We start from the raw sequence: 19,268 nt of genomic DNA on the forward strand, positions 1-19,268 counted from the left end.
AGGTCCCCACGCAACGCCGGTTGTTAGGGACGCCGTGCATCGCTAGCGGGCGGGGCTTCGAGGGCGGGCGCGCATGCGTCCTCCCGCAAGCTGGTTTACTCGGCTGTGCCCTGTGGAGGGCAGGGCTGCCGGGCTTCAGAGGGTTGTCGCCGCGCGCCTTGGCCCAGGATCGCTGCAAATACGTGTCCCCATCTAAGGCACTATGTGAGGACAGTGCAGTGGGAACTGTGGCCGCGGGACATGCTTTGTGCGTCCTGGGGACATGTTTAGGAGCAGTGGGTTTCTGCGGGGAAAGGCGGGGACCTGGGGATGGGGCAGGGCGCCTGGCCTGCTATGGGGCTCTTCCTTCTCGGGGGCCTTTTGTGTGAAAATGGAGGTGGGGATGACGAGTGGGAAGACGGTCCAGGAAAAGCACCAGTGGCCATTCCCTTCCGGAAAAGGGCGATGGAAGGGCACGTGCAGTTCTTAAACTCCCCTGAGGCCCTCGGCTGACCCCTGGCTGCAGCATCCCTTTGGAGCCAGCTCGGCCTTCCTCCAGGCTGTCAGCAAGGCTGAGTGGCACCAGGCAGAAGACCCCAAAACTCCACAGCCCTAAGCCCAACACCAGGAATGACCAGCTTCTGTGAAATGACCAGCTTTCATAGAAAAGGAAATCATCCTTCAAGATGGGAAGAACCACCAAGGGTGGTGGGAAGTTTCACTGGAGGCAGAACTTAAATTTCAGTTCTGCGGATGTTTACTAGCTGGGTTACCCTGGATAAGTCGTCACCTTAGAAGCCCAGTTAACTCCTCAAAAAAACCCAGTATCTTTACTGTGGTGACTGTGTGTTAAGAGCCAGGCCTTCCGTCAGTGCACTGAACACTGGCCAGTGCCACAGTTGCTCGGATCCCAAGAGGAAGTCTTGCAACCTCTTAGGACTGCAGGCAGCCAGAGGTCAGGGGCTCTAGGCCCCTTTCAAGCCCTCATGTTATTTACCAACTAATCATCACTGTCTCAATTAGAATGAGAAATCATGCAAGAAATGCTGTCAGGAAGGCCTGCTCTGCTCCAAAATTTTGACTAAAGGGCCCAGAACTTTGCAGCCAGGGAGGCTCTGACTTGGGGATGGGTCCTCCAAGTTCCCCTTCCTTCATCCAGCAACAGGGATCTTCAAACAGAGGTGTCTGGCTTGGTCCTGGGTGGATTCACTTTGGGAGGGAAGGACAACTGCCCTCCATTCCACACCTTCCTTCTGCTCTGAGCTGCCAATTTCAGCTTCAGCTCAGGATTGGGGCAGGTGCTTTGCAACTTGTTTTAAAAGAGAAGGCTTGGGACTGCTCTGGTGGTATGGTGGGTAAGAATCTGCCTGCCAATGCATGGGTTGAATCCCTGGTCCGGTAAGATTCTATACGTCACAGAACTAAGCCCGTGCGCCACGAGTGAGCCCACATGCCCCAGAGCCCATGGTCCACAAGAGAAGCCACCACAATGAGAAGCCCATGCACTGCAACAAAGAGTAGCCCCCACTCGCCCCAACTAGAAAGCCTGCAGGCAGCAGTGACGACCCAGCACAACGAACAATAAATAAAAAAAATTTTTTTTAAGTTGTTTAAAAAAAAAAAAAAAGAGTAGGCTTGCTTTGGCTCTGCCCCCTTCTGACGCCAAGACCAGCACCTGCCCCTCAGGCCTCTGCACTGACTCTGCCCTCAGATGTCCACGGGGCTCACACCCTCCCAACCCGTCTGCTCTCTCCATAGATCTCACCCCCATCTGATACCTTCTTCTTTCTCGTCATTGCTGTTTCCCCATGGGAAGAAAGCTCCACAAAGGCAGGAAGTTCTATTTGTTTCTTGCCATAGTCTCAGCATCTGACCAGTACCTGCTGGCTTATTTGTTTGGCTCTGCTGGGTCTTAGTAGTTCCCCGACCAGGGGTCAAACCCAAGCCTTCTGCACTGGGAGCTTGGAGTCTCAGCCACTGGACCGCCAGGGAAGTCCCTGTTGGCTCACTTTATCAACAAATCATCAGAGCCTTCATTAAAGTGAGAAGTTGTTAATGAAATAAGTGACAGCAGAGAGGATCTGCCCAGTTCTGATGACTTTCACATGACAGTGTTCAATCTTGGCTAGGGAGGCCTTTGTGGGTGCTCAGAACAGGCTGGCACAGTGGGCTTGGCCAAGCGCTTGTGGTGGTGATGAGGGGAGTTCAGATCTGGATGCCAGGTGGCCTTTCAGTCCAGTGTGAGGGGTCAAACTGGGGATGGGGCACCCATTCCAGGTTGCTGAGAAGGGAAAGGCTGCCTTTTTTTGGGTGAAAGAATGTCCTGGAGCTTCCTATACGTGTGTGTACTGAGTTGCTTCAGTCGTGTCTGGCTCTTTGCAACCCTGTAGACCATAGCCCGCCAGGCTCCTCTGTCCATGTGATTCTCCAGGCAAGAATACTGGAGAGGGTAGCCATTCCCTTGTCCAGAGGATCTTTCCGACCCAGGGATCAAATCCTGGTCTCTTACATCTCCTGCATTGGGAGGTGAGTTCTTTATGATTAGTGCTACCTGGGAAGCCCTCTGGAGCTTCCCATCCTGTGAGATACATTTTAATGAACAATCACAGCCAGAACAGCCGTGTGCGTCTCCACCTCCACCTCGCGGGGTCTATGTTCAGGCTCACTTCTGTCTTCCCCAGCCCCCATCTTCTTGTGTCTGTGCAAGTCCCAGCCCAGGACACCCTCTTGGCGCAGCTGCTTGGCCTCCAGACGTGAGTCCTCTGCTGAGCCTCCGGGGAGGTTCTGCTGGCTCCTGCAGGGCTCCGGGCACCGCCCTGGCCGCAGTCTCTTCAGCGTGTGTGAGTCCCTGAGTGAGCCTGGTCAGAGCTGGCTGAGGGCATAGGCTCGGGCTGTGCTGAGGGCAGCTTCCAGGTCAGCAGTGCTTCCAGTGCCCTGGGCCACCACTCGAGAGCCCCAGGCTTTGCCCCCCATGTGGCTGCACACGGCCAGCGCCCAGGCCTCTGCCGTGAAGGCCGGCGTGGCACTCTGGGGACAGAAACAGAAGGGGCAGTGATGCAGAGCAGCCCTCCCTGCCCCGCCCACTCACTGTTCCCTGGAGAGTGGAGTCACAGTGAGCAGAGCCTTCTCCTGAGCCGGGCACATGGTGGGCGTGGGTAACTGGGTGAGGAGACAGGAGAGGGATGGGCTGGGAATGCATCCATAGAGGTTGAATGGCTGCTACCTATTTGCAAGAAATATGCAGCCTGGAGGGTGGGGTGGTGGGAATTGGGGGGAATCCTCTGGGGCGGGGGGGCGGGGGGGGGACGGGGTGGGTTAGGGACAAGGAGGTGGCCCTGTCCCCATCCTGGGGGATCCTCAGAGATCACCTCTACCCAGCCGTGGCTCTCTTGCGTGGGAGGAATAAAAGACAAGGGATCAGCAAGCTGGACTAGGAGATGAGTGGGGTGGGGCTGCCCTCCCCCCCTCACCTGGGCCACCTGACAGGCACACAGCACCTGTCCCAGAGGCTGGGGGCTGAGGAGCAGCACGGATGTGCTCGGTGCCTGCTTACACAGCTGCCGGACCACCTTCACCAGCACCTGCACGGGGGAGGGCAGATGGCAACCTCGCAGCTCCCCAGACTCCCAGCTTCCTCCCTGCCAGCACTTTCCCCTCCCCACACCCTGGGCCCACCCCACACCCAACGCTTACTGAGAGGGACTCCGCGGAAACTGTGTCCACAATCAGGGGCCCCTCCGTGTGCCGCTGGAGCAGCTCCTGGGTTTTCTGTGCAGCCTGGGAAGCAGGAAGAATAGCGCAGAGGTCGGGCTGGGAAGCAATCGGCCCCCACTTCTGACCTGAGCCCCAGCCCAGAAATACCCTCCCACACCCTCCGTCCCCCAGCAAAGATGCCAGGGGTTCTGCAGAGAATGGCCACCTTGTTTTGGGTCCCTTCTATGTCCTTCCTCTCCTCCTCATTCCTCCCTTTCCTTATAGCTCCAGGCTCCTACACAGGGGCCGCTGAAGGTGAAGGGACTAGGACTGGAGCGCAGATGGGTGAAGGGGGGCGGGGGGAGGAGGAGCCGCACTCAAGGAGCAATTAGGGCTGAATGGCGTAATCAAGTTAGCTTCTTGGAGGGAGACTCTGAGCCAGGCTTGGGAGCTGGGGGAGAGACCCAGTTTGGCAGAGGGAAGTGGGGGAATGACCTGATGATGGCACCCAGATGGCAGGAGAGGCAGCAACTGCCACCCACCCTCACTCCCCACCAGGCCTGGAGGTGTCTCAGCGTGCGTACTAGAGCATCTCTGATGCTCACCAGGTGTGCCTGCTATCTGCCCCGTGGAGTGCAGCCAGACCCCCTCTCACCTGCCCCATTTCCAGTTTCCGGATGGCAGTGTTGGCACGCCGCTGCAGCGCCTTCAGTGTGGCCTGAAGCTCCCGCCGTTGCCACTGGGGCATCGTGGCGGTGTCCACAGCCTGTGGTCAGAAGCGGCATATCACTCCCTGGCCCCACTGAGTCACGGTCCCTGAGGCAGGGACCAGCAGGGCTAGGGAAGGGGCCACACACCCCCGCACACCCCCCTGCAGACAAACAACAAACATCTGGGCTGGGAATGTTGAAGGGAGACGGACAGGGTTGGGGAGGGGAACAGGGCCAGGTAGAGCGGGCAGCTCCACGGTGGGGGTGGCCCTCACATCGGTGAGTCGCCCGATGTCCTTGGACAGCCGATGCGCTTCCGCCACATCCCGGCTGCCCTGACTCAGCCGAGCTGCGGCTGCTTCCACCTCCTGGGCCAAGCTCTGGCCCACCTCCCGGGCCTGTAGGGAGGGCACAGGATGGTCAGGGCAGCTTGGCTTACCTGCCCTCCCCAAGACAGGGGTTCTTGACCTATTGCTGGGCGGGGACAAGTTAGAAACATTTAACAATCAGGACTCATCAAGGCATCAAATGATGACAACAGATGCGCTCAGTGCACAGGTATGAATCCTGGTTCTGCTGCTGGGCATTCCCCGGCCCAACCACATCAGCTGTGTGCTCCCTGCCCCATCCACACCCAGAGAAGCCTCCCAGGCCCCGCTGGTGTGCTGACCTGCTGGGCCTGCTCCCCAGTGACGGCCAGCAGGCGGGTGATGCCCTTGACGAGCTGGCGCTCCCCGACGATGACCAGGTCTCCTATGGCCCCCGTGCGAAGCAGGTGCCTATGGGCAGAGGGAGGGAGGAGGAAGTCTGGGGGATGACAGGAGAGAGAAGAGCAGCTGGAGCTCCAGGCAGCGACTGGTGGCTCCAGGGACAAGGGAGGAGGTCCAGGGCCCCAGGCCAGAGTGGGCAGAGAGGAGAGACTCACGTCCCACAGCACAGCTCCACGGAGGTCTGCAGCGCAGCCTGGGAGGCTGGGTCCAGCGCATGGGCTACGGGCACCCCCACGGATACCACCCTCACAGGGTCTGGGTACACCTGGCGGTGAGAGGCGCAGGTCTGTGAACAGGCCTGTGAGTGGGGGGTGGTCACTCACACGATCTCCACCAACGGGGCTCCCCCAACTTGCCTCATCCAGGGAGCGCAGGCCAGGGACGTGGGCAGTGCGTGCCAGAGCCACCTCCTCCATGTACACGGCCTCATCCCGCCCCACGGCCTTCTGCACAGTGCCCTCCACTGTCCGGAGCTGCTCTGGGGTCAAAGGGGCCTGGGGGATTGTGGGGGAAACAGACCGACAGGCAGTCAGCCCCGTGCCTGGGAGTGATGCACGATGAAGCACTCGATGTTCACTGAACTAGCCCCACGCTAGTACACAACAGTGAACAGTGCCTAGTATATAACACATCCTCAATACGTTTGCGGAGCAGACAATTCTTTTCCTTAGAAAACGACCCGGGAACTGGGCCTATTGAAAGCAGCAGACCTTTCTTTCGCTAGGCACTGAAAATTGACCAGGAAATAGAAGACAGATGCTCTGTACTTCAGGAGCTTACAAGGGGCAGCCAGTGGAAGAGAAATACAGGATGGGGGAGACGCAGGAGCAAGGAAGGAGTCATCAGGCGGAATAGGATTCAGTCAGTAAGCACTTCCTGCAGGATTTGAGCCAGATGGACATGGAGAAAGGATGACAGATAAGGAAGAGGGCAGCTCGGCTTGAGTAAGAACAGCCTGGGTGACAGCAGGGACAAGGAAGCTGGGCAGCTGAAGGCCAAGAGAGGACCCCGGACACCGGCTTGCCTGACCCTCGCTGGCGCAGGAGGGGCCTAATGGGAAGCCCCCCACCCAAGGTCCCCCAGTGACTGAGCGAGGGGAGTCCAGCCCTCTTACTGGTCAGACTCCCACACCACCAGACTCTAAGCCTGGCGCCTCGTATGAAGGCTGCCTCTCCATGCCCGGCTCACCTGCGTGGCCACGTCGAAGCGCAGCCGTTCGGGATTGAGATGGGAGCCTCGCTGCTCTGTGCCGGGGCCCAGGGCCTGCCGCAGCGCCCAGCTGAGCAGGTGGATGGCCGTGTGCTTCTCCATGCAGCTCAGACGCCAGGCCTGAAACACTTCTGTCACCCAGGGTCCTGGGTGCGGGTGGGATGGGGAGGGAGATGGGGCTGCAGGACATGGAGAACAAACAGCAGAGGTGGGGTCCTCACCTCATCCACGTGCAGCTGCACCTGGTCCCCCACCTTGAGGCACTCAGGGGCCGCCACCTCATGCAGGATGAAGCCTCCGCAGACCTGGGCCCGGGCCACTGGGAAGAGTACGTCCTGGGGAAGGGCAGGACCGAGGCACTGACTGCCTGCCGCCTCTCCCTCCCCTTGGCTCCTTCCAGCTCAGGAGAAGTGGGGAACATGTGTGTGTGTGTGTGTGTGTGTGTGTGTGTGTGTGTGTGTGTGGTGGGCGCTGGGGGTGATGGTGGTAGTGGGGGGCTCACCTGCTGGCTCAGGAGAAGTGGGGAACGTGTGTGTGTGTGTGTGTGTGTGTGTGTGTGTGAGGAGAAGTTGGGAACGTGTGTGTGTGTGTGTGGGGGGGGGGTGTGTGTGTGGTGGGCGCTGGGGGTGATGGTGGTAGTGGGGGGCTCACCTGCTGGCTCAGGAGAAGTGGGGAACGTGTGTGTGTGTGTGTGTGTGTGTGTGTGTGTGTGTGTGAGGAGAAGTTGGGAACGTGTGTGTGTGTGTGGGGGGGGGGGTGTGTGTGGTGGGCGCTGGGGGTGATGGTGGTAGTGGGGGGCTCACCTGCTAGCTCAGGAGAAGTGGGGAACATGTGTGTGTGTGTGTGTGTGTGGTGTGTGGTGTGTGTGTGTGTGCATGTGTGTGTGTGGTGGGCGCTGGGGGTGATGGTGGTAGTGGGGGAGCTTACCTGATAGCGCAGGAGAAGTGGGGAACATGTGTGTGTGTGTGTGTGTGTGTGTGTGTGTGTGTGGTGTGTGTGTGTGTGTGGTGGGCGCTGGGGATGATGGTGGTAGTGGGGGGCTTACCTGCTAGCTCAGGAGAAGTGGGGAACGTGTGTGTGTGTGTGGTGGGCGCTGGGGGTGATGGTGGTAGTGTGTGTGTGTGTGCGTGTGTGTGTGTGTGTGTGGTGTGTGTGTGTGTGTATGTGTGTGTGGTGGGCGCTGGGGGTGATGGTGGTAGTGGGGGGCTCACCTGCTGGCCCACCAGCACCAGGTAGCCTCGGTCAGAAGCCTGGCCTCCCTGTTCAGCATAGAAGTTGGTTTTGTCCAAGAGGAGGCCGCAGCGCTGGCCGTCCCCCACGGAGGCCACAGCTGTCCCATCCTCTGTATACAGCTGGAGCACCTGGGCCTCACAGGTGCCGAACTCTGCCAGGGCCAAGACCACTTATCAGTGCCAGGCAGGGGCTTGGGCCCGCACCTCCCTTGAAGCCAATCAGCAGGGGCAGGGGGGCACTTCCAGCCGGGACCCACAGCGACCCCTGGCGGCTCCGCCGGGGAAGGCCCAGGCCTCGTGGCTGACCTCTGTCCTCCCAATCGCGGTCAGGCATGCCCGTGGCCACCCGCCTCAGCCCAGCCTCTCACCGTAACCGCCGCCCGGTCGCAGGGAGTAGCTGTACTTGGGGCTGTCATCAGTGGGGGGCACCCCGCGGCGCTGCAGCTCCCCCAGGGCGTGGACGTCGAGCCGCAGCCCCTGCTCCTCAACCGGCTCGGCCTGCAGTGCCCGGTGCTGTGGGGCAGGTGTGTGTCCACGAGGGCGTGCGTGGAGACCCGGCTCCGCCACACAGCTTGTGCACCCCGCACCCTCTCTGGGATAAGCCCTCAGGCTGGGCAGGCCCTGGGCTGGCTGGTCAACCTCTGCTCGTGCAGGGGTCTCAGGACCAGGACCCACTGCGGCCCCCGACGGCCCCTCTGAGAACACGTGCTGGCCTCTCCCCTTCTGCTCCTCCATGTGGCCCGCTGCGCTGGCCTTCCTCTCCGCAGGCTGCTGGGGGTGCCTGAGCAAGCGGACAGCCCCTACCTCAGCCTCCCATTTCCCTCTTCCCACAGGATCCCAGGACTGAGGGAGGGGCTGTGACCCAACAGAACCGGTGGGGCTGCCCGGCTGGTACCTGGGCCTCCTCCTGGGCCAGCCGCTCCAGTCCAGCAGTGTCCAGTGGCACCCCCTTCTCCTCCAGCATCAGCTCCACCAGGTCCAGGGGGAGCCCCAGGTTCCCAGACAGGGACAAGGACCAGGCCACTTCGGCTTTGAGGGAGGAAGATGAGGGCCGTCAGGGCTATTGAGGGAGGGAGGACAGCGTGGAGGGAGTCGGGAGAAGGCTTTTCTGACCACAGAAGCCACCGGATGCCAAGCACATGGGCCTTCTCCCTGCACTGGGCAGGCCCCAGAGGAGGGTCACCTTCAGGCTCCAAAGCAGGAGCTGGGGGCAGCCCAGGGTCTTCCCTTGGCAAATGTCACTTCAGAGGAGGAAAGTTCATTCTCGGCCTGCAGCCAGCCTTGGAAAGCAGCGACCAGGGGCGGGGCCAGCCGGGCAGTGGGGAAGAGAGGAGAAGCCGGGCGGTGGTGGAGAGAGTAGGTGGAGAGAGACGTCGGGGTGGAGATGTGAGGCCTGGGCTAGGCTCACCTAAGTGGGACCCTCACACCGTGGGCAGGCATCCTGCTCACCTGGGAATACGTCGGAAGGCCCCAGGCGCTTCAGGGTCCGCTCAATGACCCGCCGACCACGCTGCAGGGAGGCCAGGAAGGCCGCCTCATCCTCCGACACCAGGCTGGCTATCTGAACAGGGGCAGGGCAGGGCTGGAGCTGGGCCTCCTGAGAGGGAGAGCCTCTCCCCACCGCTCTCGTCTGCCCCTTCCTCGCCCACTCGAGTCCAGTACCTGGGCTGAGCTCCTCCGCAATTCTGGGTAAGCATCTCCCTGGGGACAGTGCAGAGGCCCGAGGCGGTGTCAGAGGCAACCAGCCCACTCTGCCCCTCCACCCTGGCCCTCCCTGGGGACACCTGCCTTGGGGGCTCAGAGAAGCTGATGGATGGGGGAGGGTCCAAATGGGGAATCAGCTTCTTTAGGGAGGGGTGGGGGTAATACAGGCAGAAGGGGGTCCTGAGGTCAAAGGCTCAGCAGCCTAGGCAAGGAGGCTCCCTGCTTTCTGTAAGCCTGCTGAGAAAACTCTGGGTTAGACACTCAGGGTGGGGAACCCGGGCAGGATCACTGTTTGGGTTCACTGACAGGTTCTCCGAGTCCCCTGGGAGGCCCAGGGAAGCAACAAAGCTCTGCCCTTACCAGCGTCTCCACCACTGCAGGCACCAGGCTGCCCAGGAAGCCAGGTGGTGCCCGCAACACCTCAGTAGAGAACCGCACGGCTCGACGGAGGATCCGACGAAGTACCAGCCTAGAGGGGGTCAGAGCCCAGATACAAGCCCCCGGCAGCCCTGGGTCAGCAGGGAGGGGAGAAGGGAGGGCAAGACGCAGAGTGTATGCCCCCTTCCTCCTCCGCCTGCCATCTCAACCCCACGCGCCTCTTCATCCCCCTCCCTCCTCTCCCCTGCAGCCCGCAGCAACCCCTGCCCTTCACTGTAGCCCTTCCAGACTCACGGGGCGCCAGACATCCCAGGGGAGACGCCGTCGGCGATGCAGACACTGAGTGTGCGGATGTGATCAGCCACCACGCGGTATGCTGTGTCTGTGCGCCCCTCATCTGCTGCCCCAACACGGCCCGAGTAAGGGGGTGCCCCGCAACCCTGGAAGCAGGAGACGAGACACAGCTGCTGGCCCTGCCACTCATGTTAGTCAAGTCAAGAACCCGGGGGCCAGCCTTGACTTGGCTCTGCTCTCTGCATCGAATCCATCAGTAGGGGCTTTTGCATCTACTTTCAGAGATCTTTCAAATCCATCTACTTTTCTCCACTTCCTCTGCTACCAGCCTAAGCTACACCTTGTCTTTTCTGAACTATGAAACAGCCTCCCAATTTCTCAGCTTCTACTCCAGTTTCCCTCCAGCGCAACCTCTGCACAGCAACAGGAATGCCTTTTAAAAATGACAATCAAGGACTTCCCTGGTCAATACAGGGGCCTGGGTTCGATCCCTGGTTGGGGAACTAAGATCCCACATGCCACAACTAAGTATGTGCATCGCAACTACTGAGGAAAGAGTGAGGAGCAGTATCAGGTTGTCAACGTGAACTGGAGCCTCACGTCTGACATCCTCACATTCTTGGCTGCTCACTGTCCCCGCAAGCGGGAATACTCTTGAGTTCTCAACAAAGGGAGAAAGCAGTGGTGGTGAGCCTTGAGGATTGCAGGTCAGAGTGGTTTCTGGAAGGGAAGAGGTGGGCTTACCTGGTGTATGGCGTCGAGAAGCGGGGAAAAGAGATCGGTGTCGTAGGTGGAGCGCCTGCCTTGCAGCACGGCTACCAGCCTTTCCAGGCCCATTCCCGTGTCCACGTGCCGCTGGGGCAGGGGCTGCAGGCTTCCGTCTGCCTCTCTGGCCAGGTGTACAGGAAAGGTGTGCAAGGTGAGGCCCCCATAGGATTGCAGGTATGATGCTCAAGTGGCATAAAGGGATGAGGAGGGGATTGGGGGGCCGACAGTGAGAGGAACCAGCGGGCAGTATCATCCCCCCCTTCCCCCAAAGCGGATGATGATAGCCTTGGGTCCCCTCCTTTCTCATAAAGGGTGACTGGGCCCTCGCCTAGATCCAGACCTCCACTTTCTGGGACACAATTCTTTGTTTTATAAAGAGGCATGTCAAGGCTGGTAGAAAATCTTAAGAGATTATCAAATTCAACTCCATCTTATGATAAGAGAGCAGAGTCCAAAGACCCACAGTGTCTAGTTGCAATGTCACGGGCAAAGATGAGGACTAAATCAGTTACTATCTGAAAAGTGTTTAGAAATATGCCTGAAAGTGAAAGTGTTAGTCACTCAGTCATGTCTGACTCTTTGTCACCCCATGGACTGTAGCTTGCCAGGCTCCTCTGTCCATGGAATTCTTCAAGCAAGAATACTGGAGTGGGTAGCCATTTCCTTCTCCAGGGGATCTTCCTGACCCAGGGAATGAACCCAGGTCTCCTGCACTGTAGGCAGACTCTTTACAATCTGAGCCACCAGGAAAGCCCCCAGAAATATGCCTGGCACATTGTAAATGCTGTTTAAGTATTTGTTTTCATAACAACTGGATCAAAGTCTCCTGACTGCCAACTTTTTTACTTTCCGTCTGGGATTTCCCTCCTCCTCTAGCAACCCATTACCTGTTATGTTGCATGAAGACCAGATTCCAAAGCTCCACCAGGTGGGGGGCCCCTGCCCCACCAGCCAGGTCATAGTGTATCTCAGTACAGGGCCCACAAGGCCCAGTATCCCCCATCTCCCAGAAGTTCTCCTCGGGCCCAAAGGAGAGCACGCGGCTGGCAGGCACCCTGAGAAGAAAGCCAGATGGATGGTGGGAGACCAAGGCAGAAGCCGGGGACCCCCTACCCCACCCCTGCTATCTGCCAGGGAGTCCTTCCATTAAGCTCAGCAGGACAAGGAACAGGGTTGACCCTACAGTATCACAGGATATGCTGAGACTCTGAGGTCCGATGCTGGTTATTTTCCAGTTTTCTTGTGCTCCAGGAGTGGGACATAAGTGGGGGTGGACTCACCCTAAGTTGAGCCAGATGTCCCTGCTCTCCAGGTCTGGGCCCAGCCCAGCCTTGGGGTCACCACCAAAGTAGGAGACCCAGAGCCGGTCCTCAGGGATCCCATAGACCTGAGTCAGCAGCTCCCAGGCCATGCTGCAAGCTTCCTCCTGTAGTGGAAACCCAGTGCAAAGAGGAAGACGGGTGAGAAGGCCCCACTGAAGTGCCCATCAAGCCACATGAGTTCCACCCTTGGCTTAAGACCATTTCCACTGTCCACCTGGTTTCCAGAACAAGCCATGACTCTTTCTGCTTCTGAGATTTTCCTGCATAGAAAGTGTCCTCTCTTCTAAATCCCATTTTCTTCCAGGCCCCACCTTCTCCATAAAACCCCCTACCCACCTCAGCCTGAGAGGACTTTTAACTCCTGCATTTGCATTTTATTTACAATAACTATTGATCAGCCATTAGGCAGGAGGCATAGTCCTGGTCCTCAAGGAATTTACAGCTCAACCAGGGAAGCGAGACACATTTCTATTACATGTGTCCATTGAGCACTTTGCCTCTGTGTCTGGTATGAGGCCCTGCTTACGCCGACTCTAACAGTGGAGACAGGATTAACCTTGGCTCCTTTCTTGGCTGACCACTGACCCTTTCCTAGCTCCAGGGCTTCCTGGGGACTCACCTTAAAATATTCACCCCCAAAGGCCCAATTGCCGAGCATCTCAAAGAAGGTATGATGGGAAAGGTCTCGGCCCACATCCTCCAGGTCGCTGTGGCGTCCTCCAGCCCTCACACATTTCTGGCTGTTGGCTACCCGTCGGAAGCCTGCCATCTCACTTCGTGGATCCACAGTGCCCAGGAAGATTGGCTTGAACTGGAAACACAGGAAGGGGGAGAGACATAACCTAATAGAAGGGAAACGCAGGGGGTGAGCATAGAGATGGTGATTCAGATTGAGGGCTGTCCATGGCCCCTGAGAGTACAGTGAAGTCTTGGCCCGGGGGGCAACTTGGGAGCACACATCTCTGGTGATGTCTGGGCATACAAATAAATCATGAAAGACTCTTCTAGTAAAATGAGAACGAATGTGTTGGTGGCTAGAAACAGGGCAAGTCTAGAGAGGCTAAGTGGTGCTCAAGGTCTAAAGCTTAGAGCACATAGGCTAGCACAGTAGCATGTACTCAACGTTTTAATGAATGGTATCTTTATTTAAAAAAACTAATAAATGAAGCCAGACTTCCCCCACCAGTGTGCCCCCATGGGACTCCACACCCGCCATTCCTGGAACTAAAAGTCAACCTTCACCCGCCATTCCTGGAACTAAAACTCAAACTTAACTCCGAAGTTCCCCGATCGAGTTCTCCCCAAGCGCTAATTTGCACCCCAAACTCCTTGCCTAATTACGCACAAGCTCTCTTTCCCCGAAAGGTAGGAGCTCCGCCCTTTGCGTCTCTTGCCCAATCCCGCAACGCCTTTCTCTAAGGAAAAAAACTGCAAACTCCGCCCCGACCTGCGTGGTTCAGCCCCTACCTGGTTCATGCCTGCATTGACGAAAAGCAAACTGGGGTCGCCGCGGGGCCTCACGGAGGCGGAGGGCACCAAGCGGTGGCCATGGCGGTCCCGAAAGAAGCTCAGGAAGGCGTCCCGTACGGCCGCGGCCTGGGTTGGAGAGGCCTCCGATGAGAGCGCCCGAAGGCCCCGCCATGAGGGCAACCTTCGAATGGCCCGCCGAAGTCGTCCAGCAGCGGCTGCCACCGACGCCGCCATCTTAACTGGGGGCACTACTTCACGAGGTCAAAGGGTATCGCAGGGATAGAAGTAACGAGAGCAGGACTGGCGTTTCCTACAACGACCCCTGGCGGCAGGAGGACTCAAGAACGCTTCTGGCTCCCGGTAGAAGTGATTGGCAAGAAGGCGCCTGCAGGAGTCCGCCTATTAATAACACAAGCGGCCTGCCGCATAGTAGGCCCTTAATTCATTCGGCATTCAACAAATATTCACTGAGAGCCTGTTGTGTGCCAGGCATTTTTCGGCGCTTAAGGTACATCAGTAATGAAACTGACAAAAATCCCTACCCTCCGGGGACTTTGCTGGTGGTCCAGTGGTGAAGACTGTGCTTCCAATGTAGGGGGCGTGGGTTCCATCCCTGGTGAGAGAACTGAGCTCCTATCTGCCATGCCCCGCAGCCAAGGAAAAAAAAAAAAAAAATTTAAACAGTCCCTACCCTCCAGAAATCTGTATTATATCAGTAATTCTTTTTTTTTTTTAATTTTTTTTTTTTTTTGGTCAATATATCAGTAATTCTTATTTTGCAAGATTACAAATGGAGTTGCAGTGAACAGGTGTGGATTCAACTCTGTGTGGTGCATGTATGTGCATGCTCAGTCATTGGATCATATCTGACTCTCTTGTGACCGCATGCACTGTAGCCGGCCGCCCTCCTCTGTCCATAGGATGTTCCAGGCAAGAATACTGGAGTGGGTTGCCATTTCCTCCTCCCGGGGATCTTCCTGACCCAGGGATTGAACCCCCGTCTCCTACATCTCCTACATTGGCAGGTGGATTCTTTATTACTGAGCCACGTGAGAAGCCCGGATGTCTACCTGGGTGTACTTCCAGGCTGAGGGAAGAAGGCAGAGATGGCTAAAGGAGGTGATATCAACATTCACTCAGTAGTCATTCAACAGATACTTGAAAGTGAAAGTGAAAGTGTTAGTCACTCATTCATGTCTAAGTCTTTTCAACCCCGTGGACTGTAGCCTGTCAGGCTCCTCTGTACATGGGATTCTTCAGGCAAGAATGCTAGAGTGGGTAGCCATTCCCTTCCCCAAGGGATCTTCCTGACCCAGTGATCGAATCTGCGTCTTCAGCATTGCAGGCAGATTCTTTACAGTCTGAACCACCAGGGAAGCCCTAACAAATATTTATTGATACCTAAATAGTATGTGTCAGGTACTGTGCTGTGAACTTCTCATTTCCCTTTGCCCTTGGCATTGGAAATGGCCATTTTGTTCTTAGGGACTGAAGCAGAAGTTTAGTGGAGATGCAGAAGCCAAGCAGCAGCTGTTCCATTATTAATTGCGTAATAACATTTGGTCTTTTAATTTGCCTGGGGATTAGAGGGAATCCGAGTTGTCAGGGCAGGACGAAGCTGTTGGCTGATAGCTGCTGAGATTTCTCTTTCTCTCAGCCTCCCAGTGCCCTAGGCTTTTGTGTATTTTTGCTTCAGGGTAAGAGAGATACCTTTTCCACCCCCCTTTCTGTCTTTCTCTCCATGGTAACAACTTCCACCGTGAGGCCAACACAGGCACTTATAGGTGGAGCGAGGGTCTTCACTGGGCTTCTCTTGATACCCTCTGCTCTTGGTTTGGGAAATTAAGCAGGTCAAGAAGAGAATTTGTCTCAATTAAAGCCTCGACAGCACTGAGATGAATGTGATCGTCTCTAAGGCTTCAGCTAACCAGCGGGCTCTTCTGGCCTCCATTCTTTGTGAGTTATGTTATTTAGGGACTTTGAAGAGAGTTAGCCTTGGGAAATGTGTGGTCTTTTTTTGGACTTGAGTTTCTATAGTGACAGTGAGTTCTCAACTTTGTATTCTGACAGAACCCAAGACATCCATCCTGTTTCTTCCCTTGCCCACGCAGATGAAAGGTGTTGTTTTGAAAGTATGTTTTGCCTCTGTTGGTTTTTCCAGTGTTTTTGGAACAGGAACCTAAAGCCAGATGGGGATTTCTGTGAGATTCATGATCTTGAGACAAGCCTGTGAAATTCTTCCCCAAATTGAAATGGGAGTATTTTGCTAGAGAAATCTAGCTAGGGCTTCTCCTCAGGACTGACGTCAACTTTTTTTTCCCCCTTCAGATTTTGCCCAGAAAGTCTGCATTATAGTAGGAACTCCTTATTTGTAGATTATTGTGGATCTAGAATGGAGCCACGGATTTTTTTTTTCCAAACAGCTTTAATGAAATATAGTTCACATACCATACAATTCACCCACTTTAAGTGTACAATTCAAATGGCTTTTATTACATTCACAGAGTTGTTAGCTGTTTATATTTTAGAATATCTAGATCATTTTCATCACTTCCAAAAGAAACCCCATACCTTTTACCTATTAACCCCCAATTACCCCATCCCTCCCAGCCCTAGGCAATCACTAATTACTTTCTGTCTCTAACGATTTGCCTATTCTGAACATTTCCTGTAAATTGAATCATACAAAATGTATGGTCTTTGTGACTGACTTCTTTCACTTAGCATGTTTTCAAGGCTTATCCATGTTGTAGTATGTATCATGGATTTTATTTTGGGTTGTTTTCTGTTTGAAAAACAGTTTTCTCCCCATCTTGTTTTATCCTTGCCATTAAAAATGCTTTTTTGGAATATGGTATCTTCTGGTAAATCAATCTCTTTTTAATATTTCCCAGTCAAGCCACGTGGTTCTTGTAGGATTGGGCTGTGCTTACTCTGATTTGCCACTGTCATCAGATGAGGAAGTTAAATTTATGGTCTGCAGTTTCTCAAGATAGATGAATACAGGAGAGAATGTGCCAGACTGGGAAATTACTGACCTGGGAACTTCTCTCAGGAGTTCGCATCCACTGCCTTAATACTCATAGGAATTTCATTTCAGGTTTAGAATATAAACGATGTCTGTTTCCTGGGGGTTGTTTAGCTGGGTTTGGGTATGGTCTTCCCTGGGGTAGGGATTGCCCTTATGTTGCTGTCTGACTGACCTCGGCAAGTCCAAGGGCCCCTATGTTTGAACCTTCTCTTTCTGCCTTATACATGAGAAGTTAACTCTGGGAATGGAAATCGTCTTTCCCGATTTCCCCATTGACTCCTAGAGCAGGAACCTGAGGTCAGTGATGCATTCCGTCCTAGACCGATGGTCAGAGGAGACACAAGGGGATTTTCACCCTTACTAAGCATAAGGAACTCGGCTCGGGGAACTTCCGCTTGTAAGTCCTAAAGGCTATGTTTTAGTGTCTAGGTTAAAAGTTCAATTTATAAGAGGTGTTCCTATGTTGATGTATTTTTTTATGGCTTTGCCTTATCTGGATTGTGAAGGCAACACTGTCAAACGTTAATATGCGTAGGGATCTTCTGGGATCTTGTTCAACCTGTAGCTAATGATTCAGTAGGTCTAGGATGAAGTTGAAATTCTGTATTTCTGACAGGTTCCTCAGTAGTGCTGTTGGTACCCATGGCCTCCTAGACCATACGTTGAGTAACAGGGGTGTGGTAGAGGACTTGTGGGAATAGTGAGGACAAAGACTTGCTTGGGACTGGGCGTTCTGGGGATCTCCCCTTTCTTCCAAAGTAGGGTGTGTGAGGCTGGCAGCTCTATGTGCGCATACGTGCTTGCTCCCCGCGGCCCCTCCGGGAGTCCTAGCGAGGTTCGAAGTTGCGTCTGCCTGTTGCTCGGAGACGGGGAGGCGGCGCCGACCAGAGGCTGCGGATCCCAGCGGCCACTCAGAGCTCTGGGGAGCTCTAGGGCTGGGGTCGCTGACGGCGGGGCTGGAAGGGTGGGAGCCACCTGGGATCCGGAACCCAAGCTTTAGTGGCGTCCAAATGCTCGCGTTTGTCCTTGTGTATTTTCAAATGGTTACGTCTTAAATGGTAATGTAAGGACCTCCATAATCTCCGTGATTTTGCCTCTTGGCCAGCAAAATCTGAAAGACTGCCTGGCTCTTTGGAAAAAGTTTGCCGACCCCAGACATTTCTTACCCCAAACTTGGAATCAGCCGCTTCCAAAAATTGTAGTTACTTTTAGTGAGAAATGATAGTTCAGCACTACTAATTAGGTACTGGGATGCTCATTGCTGCTGGGTTGGTCTTTGTTTCTAGATTTTTTATAGAGGACAGAGATGGGGAGAATATATATATGTACAGATAAAATGTTCTTTGGGACAGTTTTTAAGCAGAGGAGCAACATGATCTGATTTACACTTAAAAATTATTTGGATGTGTAGGGTCTTAGTTGGGATGCGAGGCATTGTCACTGAGTCATGTGGGAACTTCGTGGTGGTGCTCAGACTCTGGTCCTGGCTTGGCTGGCTTAGTTGCCCTGCAGCATGTGGCACCTTAGTTCTCGTGCCAGGGATCGAACCTGGGTTCCCTGAGCTGCAAGGTGGCCTCTCAACAACTGGACCAGCAGGGAAGTCCCTGATTTACACTTTTGAAAGATCATTGTAATGGGAGAGAACGAACTGTGGGGGCAAAAGGGGAAGCAGGAATACCTGTTAGAACCTTGTTGTTCAGGAAAGAAGTGATGGACAGGAGCTCAAAAGTGGTTGGATTCCGTCTATATGTGGAGATTTTACATATATATATATATATATATATATATGTATATGTATGTATGTATGTTGTTGTTTAGTCACTAAGTCACTGCCAGGCTCCTCTATCCATGGGATTTCCCAGGCAAGAATACTGGAGTGGGTTGCCATTTTCTTCTCCAGGGAATCTTCCCCATTGAGCCACCAGGGAAAGAAAAGACTAACTTCTAAGTTTCTGACCTGCAGCTAGGTAGCTAGTGTTGCCAATTCACTGACCTCTGAAAGCCTGGGGAAGAAGCAGGTCTGTGGAAGGGAAGTCAAGAGTTTGCTTTGGACATAATAAGTTTAAATTCAGACATCCAAGTAGAGATGTCACTCAGTGTTGGATATCAAAGTCAGGAGTGCAGAAGGAAGATCAGGGCTGTGGCTGTAGATCTGGGAATCACTAGTACAGTGGTGCTCCTGGATAAGTTAAGATTACCTATTGGAAGAGCAGGATGGAGGAGAAGAGGGGAGAGTCATGTCCTGGCCCAGTATTCTGAGGTGCTGGAGGGAAAGTTGAGAAAGTGATGAGAATCAGGAAGAAAATTGGAAGGAGTGAGGTCATACCAAAGCCTGGAGAAGAGAAGATGATATTCCAGTAGGAGGGAGAGGCCAGTTGCCTCAAGTGCTGCTGATGGCTGAGCAAGATGAGAGCAGAGACCTAATGAATGGATTGGGCAAAGTGGGAGAACTTTCAGTGGGATGGTGGGATGGAAAGGCCAATTGGAGTAAGTGAGAAGGGGAAATGAGAAGGCAGAGAAATAGAGACAACTTGGGAGTGAGTTTGCAGAAAAAGAGCAGCAGAAAAAAAAGTCTGGAAGGGGCTATGGGCTCTAGGAAATGTATTTATTTTTAAGAACAGCAACATTAAGTCTTTCTATGCACATGGGTGTGATCCAGTACAGAGAAGAAACTGACAAAGCAAAAGAATGAGAGTATTATTGTAGTA

At 54.8% G+C, this 19,268-nt stretch overlaps 2 protein-coding genes across 3 annotated transcripts in view; one reads left to right on the top strand and one right to left on the bottom strand.

The window, feature by feature from the left end:
- Positions 1 to 1,591: 1,591 nt before the first annotated feature.
- On the bottom strand, positions 1,592 to 13,798 carry AARS2 (alanyl-tRNA synthetase 2, mitochondrial). Of its 2 annotated transcripts, none has more exons than XM_061146837.1 (22): positions 13,527 to 13,798; positions 12,679 to 12,870; positions 12,018 to 12,163; positions 11,625 to 11,792; positions 10,714 to 10,858; positions 9,970 to 10,115; positions 9,658 to 9,766; positions 9,256 to 9,294; positions 9,043 to 9,154; positions 8,489 to 8,622; positions 7,962 to 8,106; positions 7,573 to 7,745; positions 6,583 to 6,696; positions 6,341 to 6,481; positions 5,509 to 5,646; positions 5,308 to 5,417; positions 5,053 to 5,161; positions 4,658 to 4,780; positions 4,328 to 4,438; positions 3,673 to 3,756; positions 3,450 to 3,560; positions 1,592 to 3,006 (listed from the first exon to the last, which is right to left on the bottom strand). In XM_061146837.1, exons 1-22 carry the CDS (start codon positions 13,761 to 13,763, stop codon positions 2,842 to 2,844), a joined length of 2,952 nt encoding a protein of 983 aa, XP_061002820.1. In that variant the 5' UTR covers positions 13,764 to 13,798; the 3' UTR covers positions 1,592 to 2,841. The 2 variants fall into 2 exon arrangements, with proteins under 2 accessions (XP_061002820.1, XP_061002821.1); XM_061146838.1 differs by lacking the exon at positions 1,592 to 3,006 and adding an exon at positions 3,035 to 3,138.
- A 3,081-nt stretch (positions 13,799 to 16,879) lies between these two features.
- SPATS1 (spermatogenesis associated serine rich 1) overlaps positions 16,880 to 19,268 on the top strand; it is a 44,395-nt gene continuing 42,006 nt past the window's right edge. Inside the window, exon 1 of the mRNA XM_061146841.1 lies at positions 16,880 to 16,957. The gene's annotated coding sequence lies outside the window, so the exon portion shown is untranslated. The remainder of the gene's footprint in view (positions 16,958 to 19,268) is intronic.

This window comes from Dama dama, chromosome 7 (genome assembly GCF_033118175.1).
Source record: "Dama dama isolate Ldn47 chromosome 7, ASM3311817v1, whole genome shotgun sequence".
NCBI classification, from domain to species: Eukaryota; Metazoa; Chordata; class Mammalia; order Artiodactyla; family Cervidae; genus Dama; species Dama dama.

Coding starts and splice junctions, on each gene's coding strand:
- AARS2 (XM_061146837.1), bottom strand. CDS start 13,763: ATGGCGGCGTCGGTGGCAGCCGCTGCTGGACGACTTCGGCGGGCCATT. Junction 5,162..5,307: donor GTGGAGCTGTGCTGTGGGAC/GTGAGTCTCTCC, acceptor CTCTGCCCATAG/GCACCTGCTTCGCACGGGGG. Junction 3,007..3,449: donor GTGCCTGTCAGGTGGCCCAG/GTGAGGGGGGGA, acceptor TTCTGTCCCCAG/AGTGCCACGCCGGCCTTCAC.